Source organism: Pelophylax lessonae (genome assembly GCF_965119305.1).
Source record: "Pelophylax lessonae genome assembly, chromosome: 2".
NCBI lineage: Eukaryota > Metazoa > Chordata > Amphibia > Anura > Ranidae > Pelophylax > Pelophylax lessonae.
The window spans coordinates 80180440-80199632 of NC_138769.1; the positions used below are offsets into that span (position 1 = coordinate 80180440).

The following is a 19193-nucleotide window of genomic DNA, read 5'->3' on the forward strand; positions in this document are numbered from 1 at the left end:
CCGCTCTAAGCACTTACGCAACACAAACTCAAATTGATATTTCGTAAGTGGGGAAAGATCATAGTGAACTAAAAATAGTGAAAACCACCCTGAGGCCTTATGCCCAGAAATTTCCGAACCAGCGCCCAAGGACATACCCTCCCTGGCGTCTGAGCCTTCAGCTTGATTCCTACCCCTTTCCCTAAAGCATCCGTTTTTGAACGGCAGATCCAAATGTGAACCCCATCCTCACCCAATAGAACATTTTTAAAAGAAATACCCCCTTCAACTTTTCTGGATAAAGGCACCAATTCGGAAATGCGGAAAGCCCCGAAGAAGGCCAATGCAAAGGCCGTCTTAAAAAGAATCCCTTCATAAACGGAGCTACATACTTCACTCGTTACAGCACATAAATCTCCCAACAAATCAAGGGAAATAGGTCTCCTATCGTCCTTTACAAAAGAAATCTTCCTGTAGCCCTTCAACGCCTGTTGTACAGCAAAATAGCTCGTACAAGGCCGAAACCCCTTTAGACGACAAAAGAATGAGATACCCGCAAGCGTCTTCCTCAAATGATTATAAGACACCTGTTGCTGCATCCTTGAAGCCAGAAATTCTAACACCACCCCTTCTGACGGACAGCCATCGGCAAGACCTCTTGATTCAGCAAAACACAACCAGTCTCTCCATGCGGCAGTATAGCTCGCCCAAGTCTTGGGTGCCAAGGAACCTTCAATCGCCTTCCCAACTAGGTCTCGACAATTTTCCACAAATGGCCCGGACAATCGATACCTTCCACGTCGGCTTCCGGCAATAGTTCTCGAAAGCGGTCCATCTGAAACCGAGACAATGCATCGGCAAGGTTATTTAGTACTCCCGGGGTATGTTTTGCTTTAAGCCAGATGTTATACTTCAAACACAACAACACGATTCTCCTAAGCACTTTGACGACATAAACAGATTTGGAAGATAGACAATTTACTGCAAAAAGGACTCCCTTATTGTCCGTCTCGACCAAAATACGCCTGTCCGCAAAGAAAACGCCCCATAGCTCCAAAGCCACCAGAATGGGAAAGATCTCAAGCAGCACCACATTTTTCGTTAGCTTGTTATATTTCCAAAACTCCGGCCATTCCGCGCAGCACCAATGCGTCCTCCAAATTGCTCCAAAACCTTTAGAGCCAGCAGCGTCTGTGAACAAACGAAAATCTGGAGCGAAAACAAAATCTGCCTGAAAAAAGGATCTACCATTATAAGTATCCAAAAACTCGCCCCACACCAGCAAATCCTCCTTCAAAGAGCTATTCAAGCTAATGTGGGAGAATGGAGATTTTAATCCTGACGTTGACAGGTAAAGACGGCGCGAAAAAACGCGCCCCATGGGCATCACCCTACACGTAAAGGCCAACAAGCCCAACAATGACTGCATGCTTTTCAGCAAAACTTTTCTTCTCGCCAAAAACAGCCGAATCAGACCCTTCAATCTTGCCAGCTTATCCTCAGGCAACCGAAACTCCAAACGTACGGTATCAATCCGGATACCCAGAAAAACCAATTCCGTGGCCGGCAAACACGTCTTCTCCTCGGCTAGCGGAACACCAAACTCATCCGCAACTGCCTTGAAAGATTCTAACAAATGCAAACAACCATCCGAATCTGGAGGCCCAACAAATAAGAAATCATCCAGATAGTGTAACACGCCTCCACTACCCGACTTAACACACACTACCCAATGCAGAAAAGTGGCAAATGCCTCAAAATATGAGCAGGACAGCGCACAGCCCATTGGGAGGCATCTATCAAAAAAATAAAAACCATCCAGCTGAAAACCTAGCGAGTTAAAAGCCTCTGGAGCTACTGGCAGCAGGCGAAAGGCTGATTTGATGTCCGCCTTGGCTAACAAAGCCCCCGGCCCAAAAGCCTTAATCTTACCTATGGCCTCTTCAAACGTCGCGTAGGAAACCGAGCAAGATTCTTCATCAATCTCGTCATTTAACGAATCGCCTTTGGGATAGGACAGGTGATGAATGACCCTAAACTCATTAGGTTCTTTTTTAGGCACCACTCCCAAAGGCGATAAACGAAAATTAACAAACGGCGGTTTTTCAAACGGACCCGAGATCCTTCCATGCTCGATTTCTTTAAAGATTTTGTCCCGCACAACCTGCGGAAAAACATCTACCGATCTCAAATTCTTTACCCCTACGCAGCCAGATCCAGCAAAAGTAGGTAGCGGAAAACCCCGCTCAAACCCTTCAGTGAGCAAAAGTGCTTTCTCCCTGCTTGGGTATATGTCCAACCATGGACGCATTTTTTCCAGCCTCACTGGCGTGCAGGCTTTTAGGAAAAATATCCTTCTGTGTGAGCACCGACCCACCCACTGCTGACTTCTTAAAGCACTTAGCCACCGGGTGCGGCCCTGCACAGAAAGAACACTCATGCTTGTACTTGCAGGAAGCATTCCATCTACACTGGCTTTCATTGAAAGCAAAGCAAAAACCCTTGCGGTAAGCCATATTCGAAGCGCCCGCCTGCGTTTGCTTGGGGGGTACCTGCCTCTGGGGCGCCATCAAATTCAGCCAAAGGCCAACGTCCTTCATACCCCATTGCAACGACGGGTGTACCGACAATTTTTGGCGGAAGGACTCGTCGTAAAAATACCATCCTAACCCTCCGAAGCTCTTATAGGCTTCCAAGATGTGGTCTAAGTGTTGAAACAACCCCCCGCACTTTTCAGGATGCTTTTCCGCCATCACTCCTGCAAAAATACAAAATGCCTGTAGCCAGTTGTGGAAAGACCTAGGTGCGCTCCTACGCCTATCCTCATCCTGTTTGTCCTCCCTCTTGTCCGTTTTCGCAAATTCCTTATGTGACGGCAACAGGGACAACAAATCTACAAAATCACCCCTCCAAATTTTTTCCTTAACCGACACATTTAGATGGTACCCCAGAGGCGACATTTCACAGGGCATAACGCTCTTCATGCACGCCTCCGGCACGCTACCACCCACCTGCGTCACAGGGGCCATAGAGAAAAAATTACTGGTAGACACATGTTCAGCATTAAAATGACACTGGTCTTTAAACGGTACATTAGAAGACATTGCAGGAGAAAAAACAGGCTCATTTTGAGATTGCTGTGCTGAAAAATCTTTTGCAGCCACCGCAATGCCAGGAGCCAAACAGTTAACAAGGGAAGACAAGGAAGCAATTAACGCAGATAAATTTTGCATTTGTGATGACTCACCAGCTGCTGGAGGTGAAACAGCCTCTTGTCCAGCCGCCTCCTCCAGCAGCCCCTTATCAGCCACTGCTCCCTGAGCCTGGTAAATGAATGGAGATGTATTTTTTTCTTCCAGTAAGGAGTTAACAGGCGCTGCAGTAACTTCTCTGGCCACCAGATGGCGCCCTCTTCCCGAGCTGGGACCCGCCTGCATAGTGTCCACTACGCTTCTTCCTCCTCTTCTAGGAGACTGCGAGACCGCTCTCCTCTTCTTCTCAGGGCGGCGGACGCACGCCCCTGTCTTTCCAGTGTCCTGTCCACTGACCGGCCGGTCCGCTTCCCGCTCGCCTCCCTCCACATGGCGCTGTCTTCTCCCCGGCGCCCGACTCCTCAGCGCTCGGGGGTTCAGTCCTGGCTCCTGCCCTGCTTGCAAAGACTCCTGAGTGGGAGGGGGGGGGGGGACGCCACGCCGCAGTCTCTCATGCTCCCGGCTGCCTGTGAAGCCTGCTGTACTTCAGTGTCTGTGGAGAAAGACAGACACCGCCGCAGCCATTCTTCTCCACCGGCTCCTTCTGCCTTCTGAATTAACTGCTTCAGCAAGTCTTCCATGACCCCAGGTAAGGAAGTAAAACTTCAGGGAATGCTGTATATGGAACTTTCCTTCCTGCTGAACTTTCCTTCTTGCTCTTCGGATGCAAAAGGAGGAAGCAGGGCACAGGCACTTCCTTATAACACCTTGCACCTGTCTTCTAAAAGCCTCTAATTACCCCATTGGCTGATACCTGCCTCAGCTCCTAAAGGTAGAATTAACCCTATAATAGCCCACCTGCAACCATCCCACTAAACCTACGGCTATTCCTGAAGCTATATTGAAGGTGGCCATAATCCCAAGCAAGTGGGCGCTAAATGCACCCCCTTTTTAAGGGATGGTGTTCTTAGGGTTATAGTCAGCATTTTTTTTCCTCCAAACACGGCAAATCCCCCTCCTCAAGAAGGCACATGTACAGTCATGCCAATGAACAGTGGCGGCTGGTGCTCAAAATTTTTTGGGGGGGCGCAAAAAAGAAAAATGTAATAGGCATTGCTTCGCGGCAAAAAACACGGTAAAAAATTGCGTGACCACCTGCACTTCTTGGATCTTTTGGACTTTACTATTAATTTTAAAATTGCACTGCACTTTTGGTTTATGGAATATTAAAGTGGAGTTCCACCCAATTATTACGTTGAGATATATGTAATCCCATTTAAATATGCTTTTACCAATGCAAACTATTTTTTTATTTTTTATTCATCCGCACTTCCGGGTCCTGCCGCCTATAGACGATTACTCCACTAGGCGATTCACAAGGGCTCCTGGGATAACACCGTCGTGTATCCCATCAGTCCTTGCCATTCGCCTAGTGACAAAATCTTGCGTTATTGCCAGACCGGCATCAGCTGTTCTCAGGGATGTATTGCATTCAGTCTGCGCACCTGTACGCACTCAGCCCCCCCCTCACACCTGTACGCACTCAGCCTCCCCTCACACCTGTACGCACTCAGCCCCCCCTCACACCTGTACGCACTCAGCCTCCCCTCACACCTGTACGCACTCAGCCTCCCCTCACACCTGTATGCACTCAGCTCCCCCTCACACCTGTATGCACGCAGCCCCCCTCACACCTGTACGCACTCAGCCCCCCTCACACCTGTACGCACTCAGCCCCCCCTCACACCTGTACGCACTCAGCTCCCCCTCACACCTGTACACACTCAGCTCCCCCTCACACCTGTACGCACTCAGCTCCCCCTCACACCTGTACGCACTCAGCCCCCCTCACACCTCTACGCACTCAGCCCCCCCTCACACCTCTACGCACTCAGCCCCCCTCACACCTGTACGCACTCAGCTCCCCCTCACACCTGTACGCACTCAGCCCTCCCTCACACCTGTACGCACTCAGCCCCCCGTCACACCTGTATGCACTCAGCCCCCCTCACACCTGTACGCACTCAGCTCCCCCTCACACCTGTACACACTCAGCTCCCCTCACACCTGTACGCACTCAGCCCCCCCTCACACCTGTACGCACTCAGCCCCCCTCACACCTGTACGCACTCAGCCCCTTTCACACACACATGTACGCACACATGCACACACACAGTCACGTTTACACACACACACACACGTACACTCACAGATATATACACACACACAGACATGTATGCACACACACAAACGTACACTCACAGACATGTACACACACACACACACACAGTCACATGTACACACACACACACACATACACTCACAGATATATACACACACACACGTACGCTCACAGACACACATACACACACACACATGTACGCACACACACACACACACAAACATGTGTACACACACATGTACACTCACAGACATGTACGCACACACACACACATGTACACTCACAGACACACTCACAGACACACACACACACACACATGTACGCACACACATGTACACTCACAGACATGTACGCACACACACACACACACACACACACATATACGTACACTCACAGACATGTATACACACACGCAGTCACATGCACACACACATGTACACTCACAGATATATACACACACAGACATGGACACACACACACACAGACATGTACACTCCTTGACATGTACGCGCACACACACACACACACACACACACATACACAGGTTCTCACAGACACACCCCCACCCCCATGTGCACACACAGACATGTACACACACACACAGACACACGTACACACACAGATGTGTACACACACACATGTACATACAGACACATGTACACAACCAACCCCACCCCCCCTTCTCTTGTACAACAGCCCTTACTTGTAAGGTGGTCATCCTAGCTTCAGCTCTTGTTTCCACATCTGTCTGTGACACAGAGAGGAGCTGCAGCCCGGGATACAATACAGGCAGCACAGATGAGGAGTGCAAATGCAGGAGGTAGCCAGAGGTGGCAGCAAAGAGCCCGATGTGAGCTCAATGACACAGAGCAGCAGCAGCAGCTGCCGCCTCGCACTCAGAAAGCCAGGGCAGTCATGGAGCACCTCACCCCACCCCGCCTTCTCCCATCCTTGCCGGGCCTGTCCAGATGCAAGTGTATGGGCTGTACCCCCCTGATGGCGGCCCTGTCCCCTAGTAAAAGTCCCACATGCTTACCAAGTCCAAGATGATCAATGCTGACTCTGAGTTGAAATCGATGCAGTCTCACAGTCACAGATCACTCCAGCCCAGATGAGAGACAAAGGCTTCTGCTGGGCTCTGGGGTGAGGCGACGGGAAGCAGAGAGTGACGCCCCGCCCAAGCACCGCCCCTACAACGTCGGACGCTCTGATTGGTCCAGTCTCCTGCGTCCCCTATTGACCAGCCGGATTGGTAGAAAGTGCTGAGACCAAAATTGAGGTCTTTGGCATTAACTCGACTCGCCATGTTTGGAGGAAGAAAAATGGTGAATGTGACCCTAAGAACACCATCCCTACAGTCAAGCACGGAGGTGGAAACATTATGCTTTGGGGCTGTTTCTCTGCTAAAGGCACAGACCCACTCTGCCACATTGAGGGGCCAATGGATGCGGCCATGTATTGTAAAATATTGGATGAGAACATTCTTCCCTAAGCCAGAACACTGAAGATGGTCATGGATGGGTCTTCCAGCATGACAATGACCCAAAACATACCGCCAAGACAACAAAGGAGTGGCTCAAAAAGAAGAACAGTAAGGACATGGAGTGGCCTAACCAGTCTGCAAACCTGGTCACTAACTACAAAAAATGTCCTACCTCTGGGCTTGCCAACAAGGGTTTCTCCACCAAGTACTAAGTCATTTTTTTCTTGGGGATTAAATACTTATTTCACTCACTGAACTGCAAATTAATAGCATTTGTTTTATGTGTTTTTACTGGATTTTTGGTTAATATTCTGTCTCTATCATTTAAAATACACCTATGATAGATATTTTTTTTTTTTTTCCAAAATGATAAATATTATACACCCTTCATTAACCTTGAAGCCTTTTACCATTTTAGATCTTCTTTTGCCAGCTATCATTGGGGCCTTTTAAGAGTGGGAGTGCACTTAACGACTGCCCAGTTGCTTGCATTCAGTATAGGCATGGTATAGTCTTGGCACAGGGCAAGGTAGATGTGGTTCAGATGTGGTAAAGTTTAGGTAAAGTGCAGTATAGGGGTGGTATAGGCGCAGTGTAGGTTTGGAATAAGTGTGGTATAGGGTGCAGTATGGGTGTGTTATGGATTTTATTACACCTGGTGTCCTGCTCTGAGTGGCTCATTCCCTGCCAGCAGTAGCAGCAATAGGGGAATAGCCCTTGCTATAGTGGGGGGCCCCCCTGGTCTCTCCCTAAAAGCCTCTGGTGATCAATGGTGGAGAAGAATGGAAGAAGAGGGCGAGTGGACACTCCAGTCTCCCTGCAGAAGTAATGCAGGTGCTGTGATGTGGGCAGGGCTGCACTGCGCCAGATGTCCTCACTCCCTGTCTCAAGCTAGGTCTCTAGCTGGCAGGCACATATTCAGACAGAGGTGCTCTCGCTATCTCCCTCGGAGCCAAGAGGAAGAACTTGGTAGTTTATTAAAAATCATCTCTCCACTCCTCCTACTGCTCAGTGTCTATTGGGATCTGTAGTGTAACCAATATAGTGGCTGCCTTCTCGAACTACAACTCCCAGGATTCTTAGCTCTCTGCATAGAAGTTAATGGGCTTGCTTGGCTTTAGCTCCCCCCCCCCGCTGGCGGGAGGAGGATGGTGCAGCATAACAGCAGAGGCAATCATAAAGCAATGTCTCCATCTCCATATTGCTGTAGCCCAGTATTTGGCTACACAGAGTATTTACACACTTGGTTCATACCAGAAATAATGTCACGTTCACATATTGAAAACAATAAAGAGAGGCATAACAAGAAGATAACCAAGTTGAGGCTATTGAAGTCACTGTACAATAAAATCTTAACACAAGTCAGTTCATTTACATCAAAGAGTGCAATTTTTCACTTGTATGCCCCTGATTCTGTAGGCTGTGGTCAGAATTAACCATTGCACTCTACGCATTGTAATCCGACAATTATTCCCTACCCTATGCAAATGCATTCATTTGTATTTCTATACTGCTACAGTTCACATTTAGAAATGTTTCCAACATGTAATTTTTTATTATTATATGAATGTTTTATTATTATATGAATGTTTATTCACTAATTGAATGGATTTCGAAGGAATTATGGGTGTATTCTGCATTCACTGGTCACATAGGTATGCAAAGCGACCCTGTCACCTTCTTATATAGCAAGCACTTGCTTGGTTTCTTGAGGAAACACTTTTTTTTTTGTGTGAAAAACCATTGTGTTATATGTGTAAAATCAGTTGTCTGAAAAAAAAGCCCAGAGTTCTGTACATATAACCTTGGTTTGGTGCTTGCATTCATGTAAGTCATAGACAGAAAGCTTTATTCCATTTTGAAGGTTTCCTTGAACACTGTTCCATCTGAACAAATGTACTTTGCATATAAATGAATAGTTTGAATTTGCGACTTTTACAAAAGCACACCGTACTTAATGTAGTACATGTCAATCAAGGTATTACAATGGCTGAAATTGTGCATATTGTAAAAGACTATTTAGAAAAAAGAAATGTGTTCTTAGGGTGACCTCTTCAAGGTAAAACTTTCCTGCACAGATCTTACTGATAGCATAAGTCTACAAAAACACTAGCATAGAATTTTTAATATAAAGTACATTTTTGCAGAGAGAAATGTAGAAACTGCCATTGATAAGATGCAGGCCCCAGGGCTTCCCTCTTTAATCTGACTTCACTGTCTAGTTTTCCAGATATAGGGGGCCTCAACGGCAGCCCCTGGCATCACTAAAAGGGCCACACCTAATGTTTATTATATGTAAAACTACAGAAGCCTGTCTGTGGATATACCAGGAACATGATGCAATAGACTGCTAGAGATAATTGCCATTGCAGTCCCGTACAAGTCAATGCTGACCAGGGTATGAGGCCTAGACAACAACTACCAAAAGAACATGTAGTCCCTAAAGCTGTAGGCTGGACACTAGGGGTCTAGTGTGTCTCTGACCTTGAATAAACATGCAGCAAACTACATACTGTATGAGTTACATATTAGTGACTTACCAGATTATAATGACAGAGAAAGGATAAGAACTCTGGAAAGGGTATCTTTAAAAGGATCACCTTGCAAAAATCAATAGAACTTTTTTTTATAGCAGTTTGGAAAGTAACAAGAGAAACCACCTAAAAGTATGCTGAGAATATTATGCGGGCATTATGGAGGGTACCAGGTACATATATGGAAAACAAGGAGTAAAACTCGGGGCAAAGCCCTGTTTAACCCACTCAGCGCTTAAATAAATACAACCCCACACCAGGGATAATTAGCCTGTGAGGATGAGTGAACAAAATACTGAATTAGATCACTGACATTATTTGAACCAAAAGCTGCTGCTATAATGTAAATAATATAATAAAAGGTGCGTATATAAAACTTGCCTATATAAGCACTAGCAGCGCTAATGCCTCTTAATAACAAGAGAAACGAATATATCTATATTCAAACAAATGAATGTGATCAGATATAACATATATTAGCAATCTTAATATCATAATGGTAAACCAATATGCAACGATAGATGTGAAAGTCTCTTATTCCCAGTGATGGAAAAATAGTATGGAATAGTCCCAAAAAGTAAAACACTCCTCTATTCGTTAAACACCAAACAGAGCCTTCACCACACCGACGTGCTCCCCTAGGTAATGAACACGTACCCTCATTCAAAGGATCAACCGCCTTATGAAAAAAAAAACCAAGTGATCATCCGTGGTCAAACACCGCTCCACGTCCAGGTCCAGGTATCAGCTCAACACTCAGGATCCACGGTTCATCATGTACTCATGAAAATGAAAATAAAGGGGCCCATAGCGTAACATGTACCAAACCGATAGTTTATGAATAAAAAAGATTGCACTCACATGGGATAAGATCTTTACAAGCGAAATAGATGTCCTCAGTTGAAGTCCGTGATGACGAAACGCGTCAGAACGTGAGCACACGGCTACCTAGGCAACCCTGTACAGCGTCATACGTCACGCTGACGACACGTACGTCCAACCAGGAAGTCGGCTACGGAGGCATCCGAGCTTCTGCGGTGCGGTGGAGTCAGCGGCGGTGGCGGGAGTTGCAGGGGGAATATCCTTTGGTACATCTATTTCGTCCGTCCAACCAGGAAGTCGGCTACGGAGGCATCCGAGCTTCTGCGGTGCTGTGGAGTCAGCGGCGGTGGCGGGAGTTGCAGGGGGAATATCCTTTGGTACATCTATTTTGCTTGTAAAGATCTTATCCCATGTGAGTGCATTTGTCCATCTTCACCCGCAAAATACCATACCATTTAAGTCACTGTGCACCAAAATCCCAACATTAAGTTCATTTACAGTATCTCACAAAAGTGAGTACACCGTTCTAATTTTTGTAAATATTTTATTATATATTTTCATGTAACAACACTGAAGAAATGACACTTTGCTACAATGTGAGTGTACAGCTAGTGTAGTGAGTATAAACCTTGTATAACAGTGTAAATTTGCTGTCCCCTCAAAATAACTCAACACACAGCCATTAATGTCTAAACCGCTGGCAACAAAAGTGAGTACACCCCTAAGTGAAAATGTCCAAATTGGTCCCAATTAGCCATTTTCCTTCCCTGGTGTCATGTGACTCGTTAGTGTTACAAGGTCTCAGGTGTGAATGGGGAGCAGGTGTGTTCAATTTGGTGTCTTTCATACCGGCCACCGGAAGATCAACATGGCACCTCATGGCAAAGAACTCTCTGAGGATCTGAAAAAAAAGAATTGATGCTCTACATAAAGATGACCTAGGCTATAAGAAGTTTGCCGAGACCCTGAAACTGAGCTGCAGCATGGTGGCCAAGACCATACAGTGGTTTAACTGGACAGGTTCCAAAAAAGTTCAGTGCAAGTGCTCAATGTCATATCCAGAGTTTGTCTTTGGGAAGTAGACATATGAGTGCTGCCAACATTGCTGCAAAGGTTGAAGGGGTGGAGGTCAGCCTATCAGTGCTCAGACCATACACTGCACACTGCATCTAATTGGTCTGCATGGTTGTCGTCCCAGAAGGAAGCCGTTTCTAAAGATGATACCCAAGAAAGCCCGCAAACAGTTTGCTGAAGACAAGCAGACTAATGACATTGATTACTGGAACCATGTCCTGTGGTCTGATGGGACCAAGATAAACTTATTTGGTTCAGATGGTGTCAAGCGTGTGTGGCGGATACCAGGTGAGGAGTATAAAGACAAATGTGTCTTGCCTACAGTCAAGCATGGTGGTGGGAGTGTCATTATCTGGGACTGCATGAGTGCTGTACTACGGAGCTACAGTTCATTGAGGGAACCATGAATGCCAACATGTACTGTCACATACTGAAGCAGAGTAAAAAAAAAAAAAAAGAAGCAGAGCATGATCCTCTCCTTTCAGGAAGATTGGGCCGCAGGGCAATATTTCAACATTATAATGACCCCGAACACACTTCCAAGATGACCACTGCCTTGCTAAAGAAGCTGAGGGTAAAAGTGATGGACTAGCCAAGCATGTCTCCAGACCTAAACCCTATTGACCATCTGTGGGGCATCCTCAAATGGAAGGTGGAGGAGTGCAAGGTCTTTAACATCCACCAGCTCCGTGATGTCGTCATGGAGGAGTGGAAGAGGACTCCAGTGGCAATCTGTGAAGCTCTGGTGAACTCCATGCCCAATAGGGTTTAAGGAGTGCTGGAAAAAAGGTGGCCACATAAAATATTGACACTTAGGGCCCAATATGGACATTTCCACTTAGAGGTGTACTCACTTTTGTTGCCAGAGGTTTAGACATTAATGTCTGTGTTGAGTTATTTTGAGGGGATAGCAAATTTACACTGTTATACAAGCTGTACACTCACTACACTAGCTGTACACTCACATTGTAGCAAAGTGTCATTTCTTCAGTGTTGTCACATGAAAAGATATAATAAGATATTTACAAAAATGTGAGGGGTGTACTCACTTTTGTAAGATACTGTATATCACAAGGTGCAATGTTTGTCTTGTATGTTCCTTATTCTGTATGTTGTGGTCAGAATTAACTATTGCACTCTAGGCAGTATAATCCAATAATTATTTCCTAAATCATGGAAATTAATTCCCATGCTTCCTTTGCAACCTTTGGATACTGTCTATGTTCAGAAAATGTTTTAAGCATCTTGTTTATTCACTTATTCACTGGTTTTATCTTGAAAAGATTCCTGAGGAATTACGGGTGTGCTCTGCACCCACTATTCATATATGCATGTAAAAAGACCCTGTCACCTTCTTACATAATTAGCACTTGCTTGGTTTCTTGAGGAAACACATTTATTTTCTTCCTTTTTACTAACAAAAAAATATACAATATACAGTGTGTGTAAAATCCAACAGGGGGAGGGGGGAGGAGCCAGGAGCACTGGCAGGGGACCTGAAAAGAAGAGGATCGGAGGTGCTCTATTCAAAACCACTGCACAAAGCAAGTATAACTTGCTTGTCATTTAAAAACAAAATGAAAAAATTAAGCTTTAATACCACTTTAAGTACTGTACCACATTTTCTTTGAGTCAAACTCCCCTCACAAGAAGGTTCATATTAGCGTAAATAAAGGAAGTTACAAATGCCATAAAGTTGGAGATTCGGGTCACAGAAATGAGTTGATCATACATTTGAAGAAATGGATTAAAGATATGAGACCATAAAGGTGAATGTATTTTATACACTATAAAGGCCACCCCCTTCCTCCTCCTTTTATGCCCATGTGAGGGAGCTGTGCGGCTTTTCCTCTTTAGAGAAAAATCACACTTACTGCAAATGTGAGAAAAGCACTAATTATATACAATTAGTAGCTTTACTTTATAATATTTTTTTTTTTTTTGAAAATTATTTTTATTGAGTTTGCAATAACAAGACAAGACAATAACAAGACAACACCATAACAAGTCTTTACAGTGTCAAAGGTCATAGCATAGTAATGAGGGTACTTGACTGAACAAGAAAGAAAGAAAATAGTCATCCAAGGAGAAGGGGAACAAGGAGGAGAAAGGGGGAGAAACAGGTATCCGTCAAATCCACATAACAAATAGATGTACAATAAGCTTGCTTATATGAGGCATATGTGACAGGAGTCACTTTGGGCATGGGGGTTGTGGACCCCAAATTCCTTTAAAGAGGTTGGGAGGCACTATGTCCAGCCTTGTGTGGTTTTCTTATGTTTAAGTCACCCTGCATCTGTTATGGATGCAGGGTGACCAGGAGGGTGGTGAACACTGAAAATATGGTTTGGACTACTACAAATGGGACAGTCATATTCAGGAATAATGTCTCCCTTGTAATATGAAGATTTTTGTTCCCATTTGCCATGAGGTCTCTGAACAGGAAGTCAACTCCTAATATGGTCATTACAGGAAGTTCTGAGGAGACGGACTGTCTGAGGTGGCTCTCCATTCACCTATTGTCAGGTGTGCTAATGACCTCACCTGTTGTCTGCTAAGGGATGTATTGACACTCAGAGTAATGTGTATTGAGGGCTTGTTAGGGAACCATTGTTCTGTATAGGACCAATCCCTGTTGACTCATTTTCAAGTCCTCATTTGCATGGCAGTCCTTCTAGTCAAAATATCTGACCAATCACTGCTGACTCATTTTCAAGCCCTCATTTGCATGGCTGGAGAGGACCTTATTGGCAACTGCAGGTACTGTGCAATTGACCAATGGGAAAGCGGTTGTTGGGGGAAGGATGTTCCAAATTCTGTATAAAAGTGTGCTGTGTTCTTCCAATAAATGTTGTTCCTGTTTTACCCTCAACTCGGAGCTTTGTCTCGTTCTTGGGGGGATTCACTGTATGCTGTTGGAGACTGATTGCTAGGAGTGTAAGCTGATGTATGCTTTTCCTGTTCGTCTGCTAGCAGCTATTCGTGAGGTTCCAGGTTGGAGTGCTATTTTGTATCCAGTTCCGGAGTTTGGTGTTCTGCAGTAGCTGTGCCTGTCTCTCAGAAAGGGGCATTTCGCCTAAACAGATTTTAACCCCTTGTCTGCTGAAACGGTCCGTTACAGCATATATAACATGTAAGATCCTACAATGTTACTCAGTGTGAGGGTAGGGTGGTCAGTTTAGTGATCATCCGATTCTGTCCAGGTTATAGAGGGAGGGGGGCCTAGCTCGTGGGTTGCCCTGTTGGGTCTCCAACCGCAGAGTGGGGACCCCCTCATGGTACGATAAAGAAGCAATTATGCATTATTCATTAGCCCAGAAATTCCAATTATTATGGAATTTTTTTAATGAGATGGAGTTAATGGCTAGTGATTTTTCGAATTGGTTGTTCATTTTCAACAGTGCAATAACTTCGGACAGGGACAGGGGTGTGGTGGCTTTCAATTTCCTCAGTATGAGCAGGCGTGTTGCCAGGAGATCATGGGTGATCCATGGGCGGAACTGATGTGGGTATTTGTCAATACCCAAATGCAATATGACCAGTTCCGGGGAGGGGGTGTTAAGTAGGGATGATCGAACGGTTCGGGTCGACCATCGGTTCGACCCGAACTTTGGCTGTTCAAAATTTGGCCGAATTCCGAACTTTTTGCGGTAAAAGTTCGGAATTTGGCCACCAGAACCGCCCAAAATGTAATGGGACAGGAACTGGGCTTTAAAAGCCTGTGATTGGCCCAGAAACATCAGTAAAAGCCGATTGGAGTGACTAGGGGGTCCAGAAGCCAATCAGGAGTGAATACGCCCCCCAGTATATAACATAGCCCCACCAAATCTCTAGCACTGTAATAGAGAGGCTGTGGAATAGAATGGAAGCATTTCTGTTACTCCTGCTGCTCCAGTGTCATTTTGCAATTATTAGTGTGAGGAAAGGGATATGCAGTGTAGTTAGGGTACTATATACCACTATAGTTAGATTCAATAATCTAGTTTTTGTAGGGAAAGTTGTAAGTGTCAGGGTGACCGTAGTGTAGTTTAGGGTGAACTGACTCTGCTATGCCAGGGTGACCGAACTCTTCCATGTCAGGATGACCGTAATCTAGTTTAGTGTGAACTGACTCTGCTATACCAGGGTGACCGAACTCTTCCATGTCAGGGTGACCGTAATGTAGTTTAGGGTGAACTGACTCTGCTATGCCAGGGTGACCCCACTATGCAGATTCTGGGTTAGGGGTATACATATATATATATATATATATATATATATATGGAATCAAAAAACACAATTTTGAAGCCCTAAAACCCAATAAATGCCCCTAAAAAGTGCCTAGGGTTCTGGGTCATGACCCAGGGACTATTAGTCACACAAAAAAAAGTTCTTAAAAATTGTCTTTTTTGATAGAGATATATATATAAATATATGTGTGTATATATATATATATATATATATATATATATATATATATATATATATATACAGTGCCTGCCTTGCGAAAGTATTCGGCCCCCTTGAACTTTGCGACCTTTTGCCACATTTCAGGCTTCAAACATAAAGATATAAAACTGTAAATTTTTGTGAAGAATCAACAACAAGTGGGACACAATCATGAAGTGGAATGAAATTTATTGGATATTTCAAACTTTGTTAACAAATAAAAAACTGAAAAATTGGGTGTGCAAAATTATTCAGCCCCTTTACTTTCAGGGCAGCAAACTCTCTCCAGAAGTTCAGTGAGGATCTCTGAATGATCCAATGTTGACCTAAATGACTAATGATGATAAATAGAATCCACCTGTGTGTAATCAAGTCTCCGTATAAATGCACCTGCACTGTGATAGTCTCAGAGGTCCGTTTAAAGTGCAGAGAGCATCATGAAGAACAAGGAACACACCAGGCAGGTCGGAGATACTGTTGTGGAGAAGTTTAAAGCCAGATTTGGATACAAAAAGATTTCCCAAGCTTTAAACATCCCAAGGACCACTGTCTTTTGAAAAAAAAAATGAGATTTCTTTGGATTTAGTGTCTGGGGGGTCTAAAAAGTGTACCGGTGAAGTTTCAGCTCTGTAGCATGTCCAGAACCAGAAAAAAAAGGTAATTTTTCTTAGAATTTCAGTAGCGCAGGGATGGTGGTACCCTCCTTACACACCTGGGCGTTTTTGTTTCAGGCGTTTTTTGGGCGTCTTTGGAGGCAGGCATGACATCTGAACTTCTGTATAGGGGTATATATATATATATATATATATATATATATATATATATATATATATATACACAGACACTAAATCCAAAGAAATCTCTTTTTTTTTTTCCAATATTTTTTTTTAATAATTGGCTCTCTATCAAAAACAACAATTTTTAAGAACTTTTTTTGTGCGATTAATAGTCCCTGGGGCCTGACCCAGGACCCTAGGCACTTTTTAGGGGCATTTATTGGGTTTTAGGGCTTCAAAATGGTGTTTTTTGATTCCATATATATATATATATATATATATATACACACACATACAGTATATTTATATATATCCCTATCAAAAACGACAATTTATAAGAACTTTTTTTTGTGTGATTAATAGTCCCTGGGGCATGACCCAGAACCCTAGGTACTTTTTAGGGGCATTTATTGGGTTTTAGGGCTTCAAAATTGTGTTTTTTGATTCTATATATATATATATATATATATATATATATATATATATATATATATACACACACATATATATATATATATATATATATATATATATATATATATATATATATATATATATATATATATATATACACATACGCATATATATATACACACACATGCACACCCATATATATATATATATATATATATATATATATATATATATATATATATATACATATATATATATATATATATATATATATATATACCCCATACAGAAGTTCAGATGTCATGCCTGCCTCCAAAGACGCCCAAAAAACGCCCAATAAACGCCTGAAACAAAAACGCCCAAATTCTAAGAAAAATTATCTTTTTTTTCTGGACATACTACAGAGCTGAAACTTCACAGGTACACTTTTTAGACCCTCCATACACTAAATCCAAAGAAATCTCATTTTTATTTCAATAATTTTTTCAATAATTGGCTCTCTATCAAAAACCAGCTATTCGTGAGGTTCCAGGTTGGAGTGCTATTTTGTATCCAGTTCCGGAGTTTGGTGTTCTGCAGTAGCTGTGCCTGTCTCTCAGAAAGGGGCATTTCGCCTAAACAGATTTTAACCCCTTGTCTGCTGAAACGGTCCGTTACAGCATATATAACATGTAAGATCCTACAATGTTACTCAGTGTGAGGGTAGGGTGGTCAGTTTAGTGATCATCCGATTCTGTCCAGGTTATAGAGGGAGGGGGGCCTAGCTCGTGGGTTGCCCTGTTGGGTCTCCAACCGCAGAGTGGGGACCCCCTCATGGTACGATAAAGAAGCAATTATGCATTATTCATTAGCCCAGAAATTCCAATTATTATGGAATTTTTTTAATGAGATGGAGTTAATGGCTAGTGATTTTTCGAATTGGTTGTTCATTTTCAACAGTGCAATAACTTCGGACAGGGACAGGGGTGTGGTGGCTTTCAATTTCCTCAGTATGAGCAGGCGTGTTGCCAGGAGATCATGGGTGATCCATGGGCGGAACTGATGTGGGTATTTGTCAATACCCAAATGCAATATGACCAGTTCCGGGGAGGGGGTGTTAAGTAGGGATGATCGAACGGTTCGGGTCGACCATCGGTTCGACCCGAACTTTGGCTGTTCAAAATTTGGCCGAATTCCGAACTTTTTGCGGTAAAAGTTCGGAATTTGGCCACCAGAACCGCCCAAAATGTAATGGGACAGGAACTGGGCTTTAAAAGCCTGTGATTGGCCCAGAAACATCAGTAAAAGCCGATTGGAGTGACTAGGGGGTCCAGAAGCCAATCAGGAGTGAATACGCCCCCCAGTATATAACATAGCCCCACCAAATCTCTAGCACTGTAATAGAGAGGCTGTGGAATAGAATGGAAGCATTTCTGTTACTCCTGCTGCTCCAGTGTCATTTTGCAATTATTAGTGTGAGGAAAGGGATATGCAGTGTAGTTAGGGTACTATATACCACTATAGTTAGATTCAATAATCTAGTTTTTGTAGGGAAAGTTGTAAGTGTCAGGGTGACCGTAGTGTAGTTTAGGGTGAACTGACTCTGCTATGCCAGGGTGACCGAACTCTTCCATGTCAGGATGACCGTAATCTAGTTTAGTGTGAACTGACTCTGCTATACCAGGGTGACCGAACTCTTCCATGTCAGGGTGACCGTAATGTAGTTTAGGGTGAACTGACTCTGCTATGCCAGGGTGACCCCACTATGCAGATTCTGGGTTAGGGGTATACATATATATATATATATATATATATATATATATGGAATCAAAAAACACAATTTTGAAGCCCTAAAACCCAATAAATGCCCCTAAAAAGTGCCTAGGGTTCTGGGTCATGACCCAGGGACTATTAGTCACACAAAAAAAAGTTCTTAAAAATTGTCTTTTTTGATAGAGATATATATATAAATATATGTGTGTATATATATATATATATATATATATATATATATATATATATATATATATACAGTGCCTGCCTTGCGAAAGTATTCGGCCCCCTTGAACTTTGCGACCTTTTGCCACATTTCAGGCTTCAAACATAAAGATATAAAACTGTAAATTTTTGTGAAGAATCAACAACAAGTGGGACACAATCATGAAGTGGAATGAAATTTATTGGATATTTCAAACTTTGTTAACAAATAAAAAACTGAAAAATTGGGTGTGCAAAATTATTCAGCCCCTTTACTTTCAGGGCAGCAAACTCTCTCCAGAAGTTCAGTGAGGATCTCTGAATGATCCAATGTTGACCTAAATGACTAATGAT

The 19193-nt window shown here is 43.7% G+C and overlaps 1 protein-coding gene across 1 annotated transcript in view; it reads left to right on the top strand.

Moving 5' to 3' along the window:
- Positions 1–3809: 3809 nt before the first annotated feature.
- Positions 3810–19193, top strand: part of LOC309546622 (uncharacterized protein) — a gene marked incomplete at both ends in the record, with an annotated part of 18795 nt that continues 3411 nt past the window's right edge. Inside the window, 3 exons of the mRNA XM_082246361.1 lie at positions 3810–3847; positions 5401–5488; positions 5829–5896. Coding sequence (XP_082102487.1) covers positions 3810–3847; positions 5401–5488; positions 5829–5896 — 194 coding nt within the window. The remainder of the gene's footprint in view (positions 3848–5400; positions 5489–5828; positions 5897–19193) is intronic.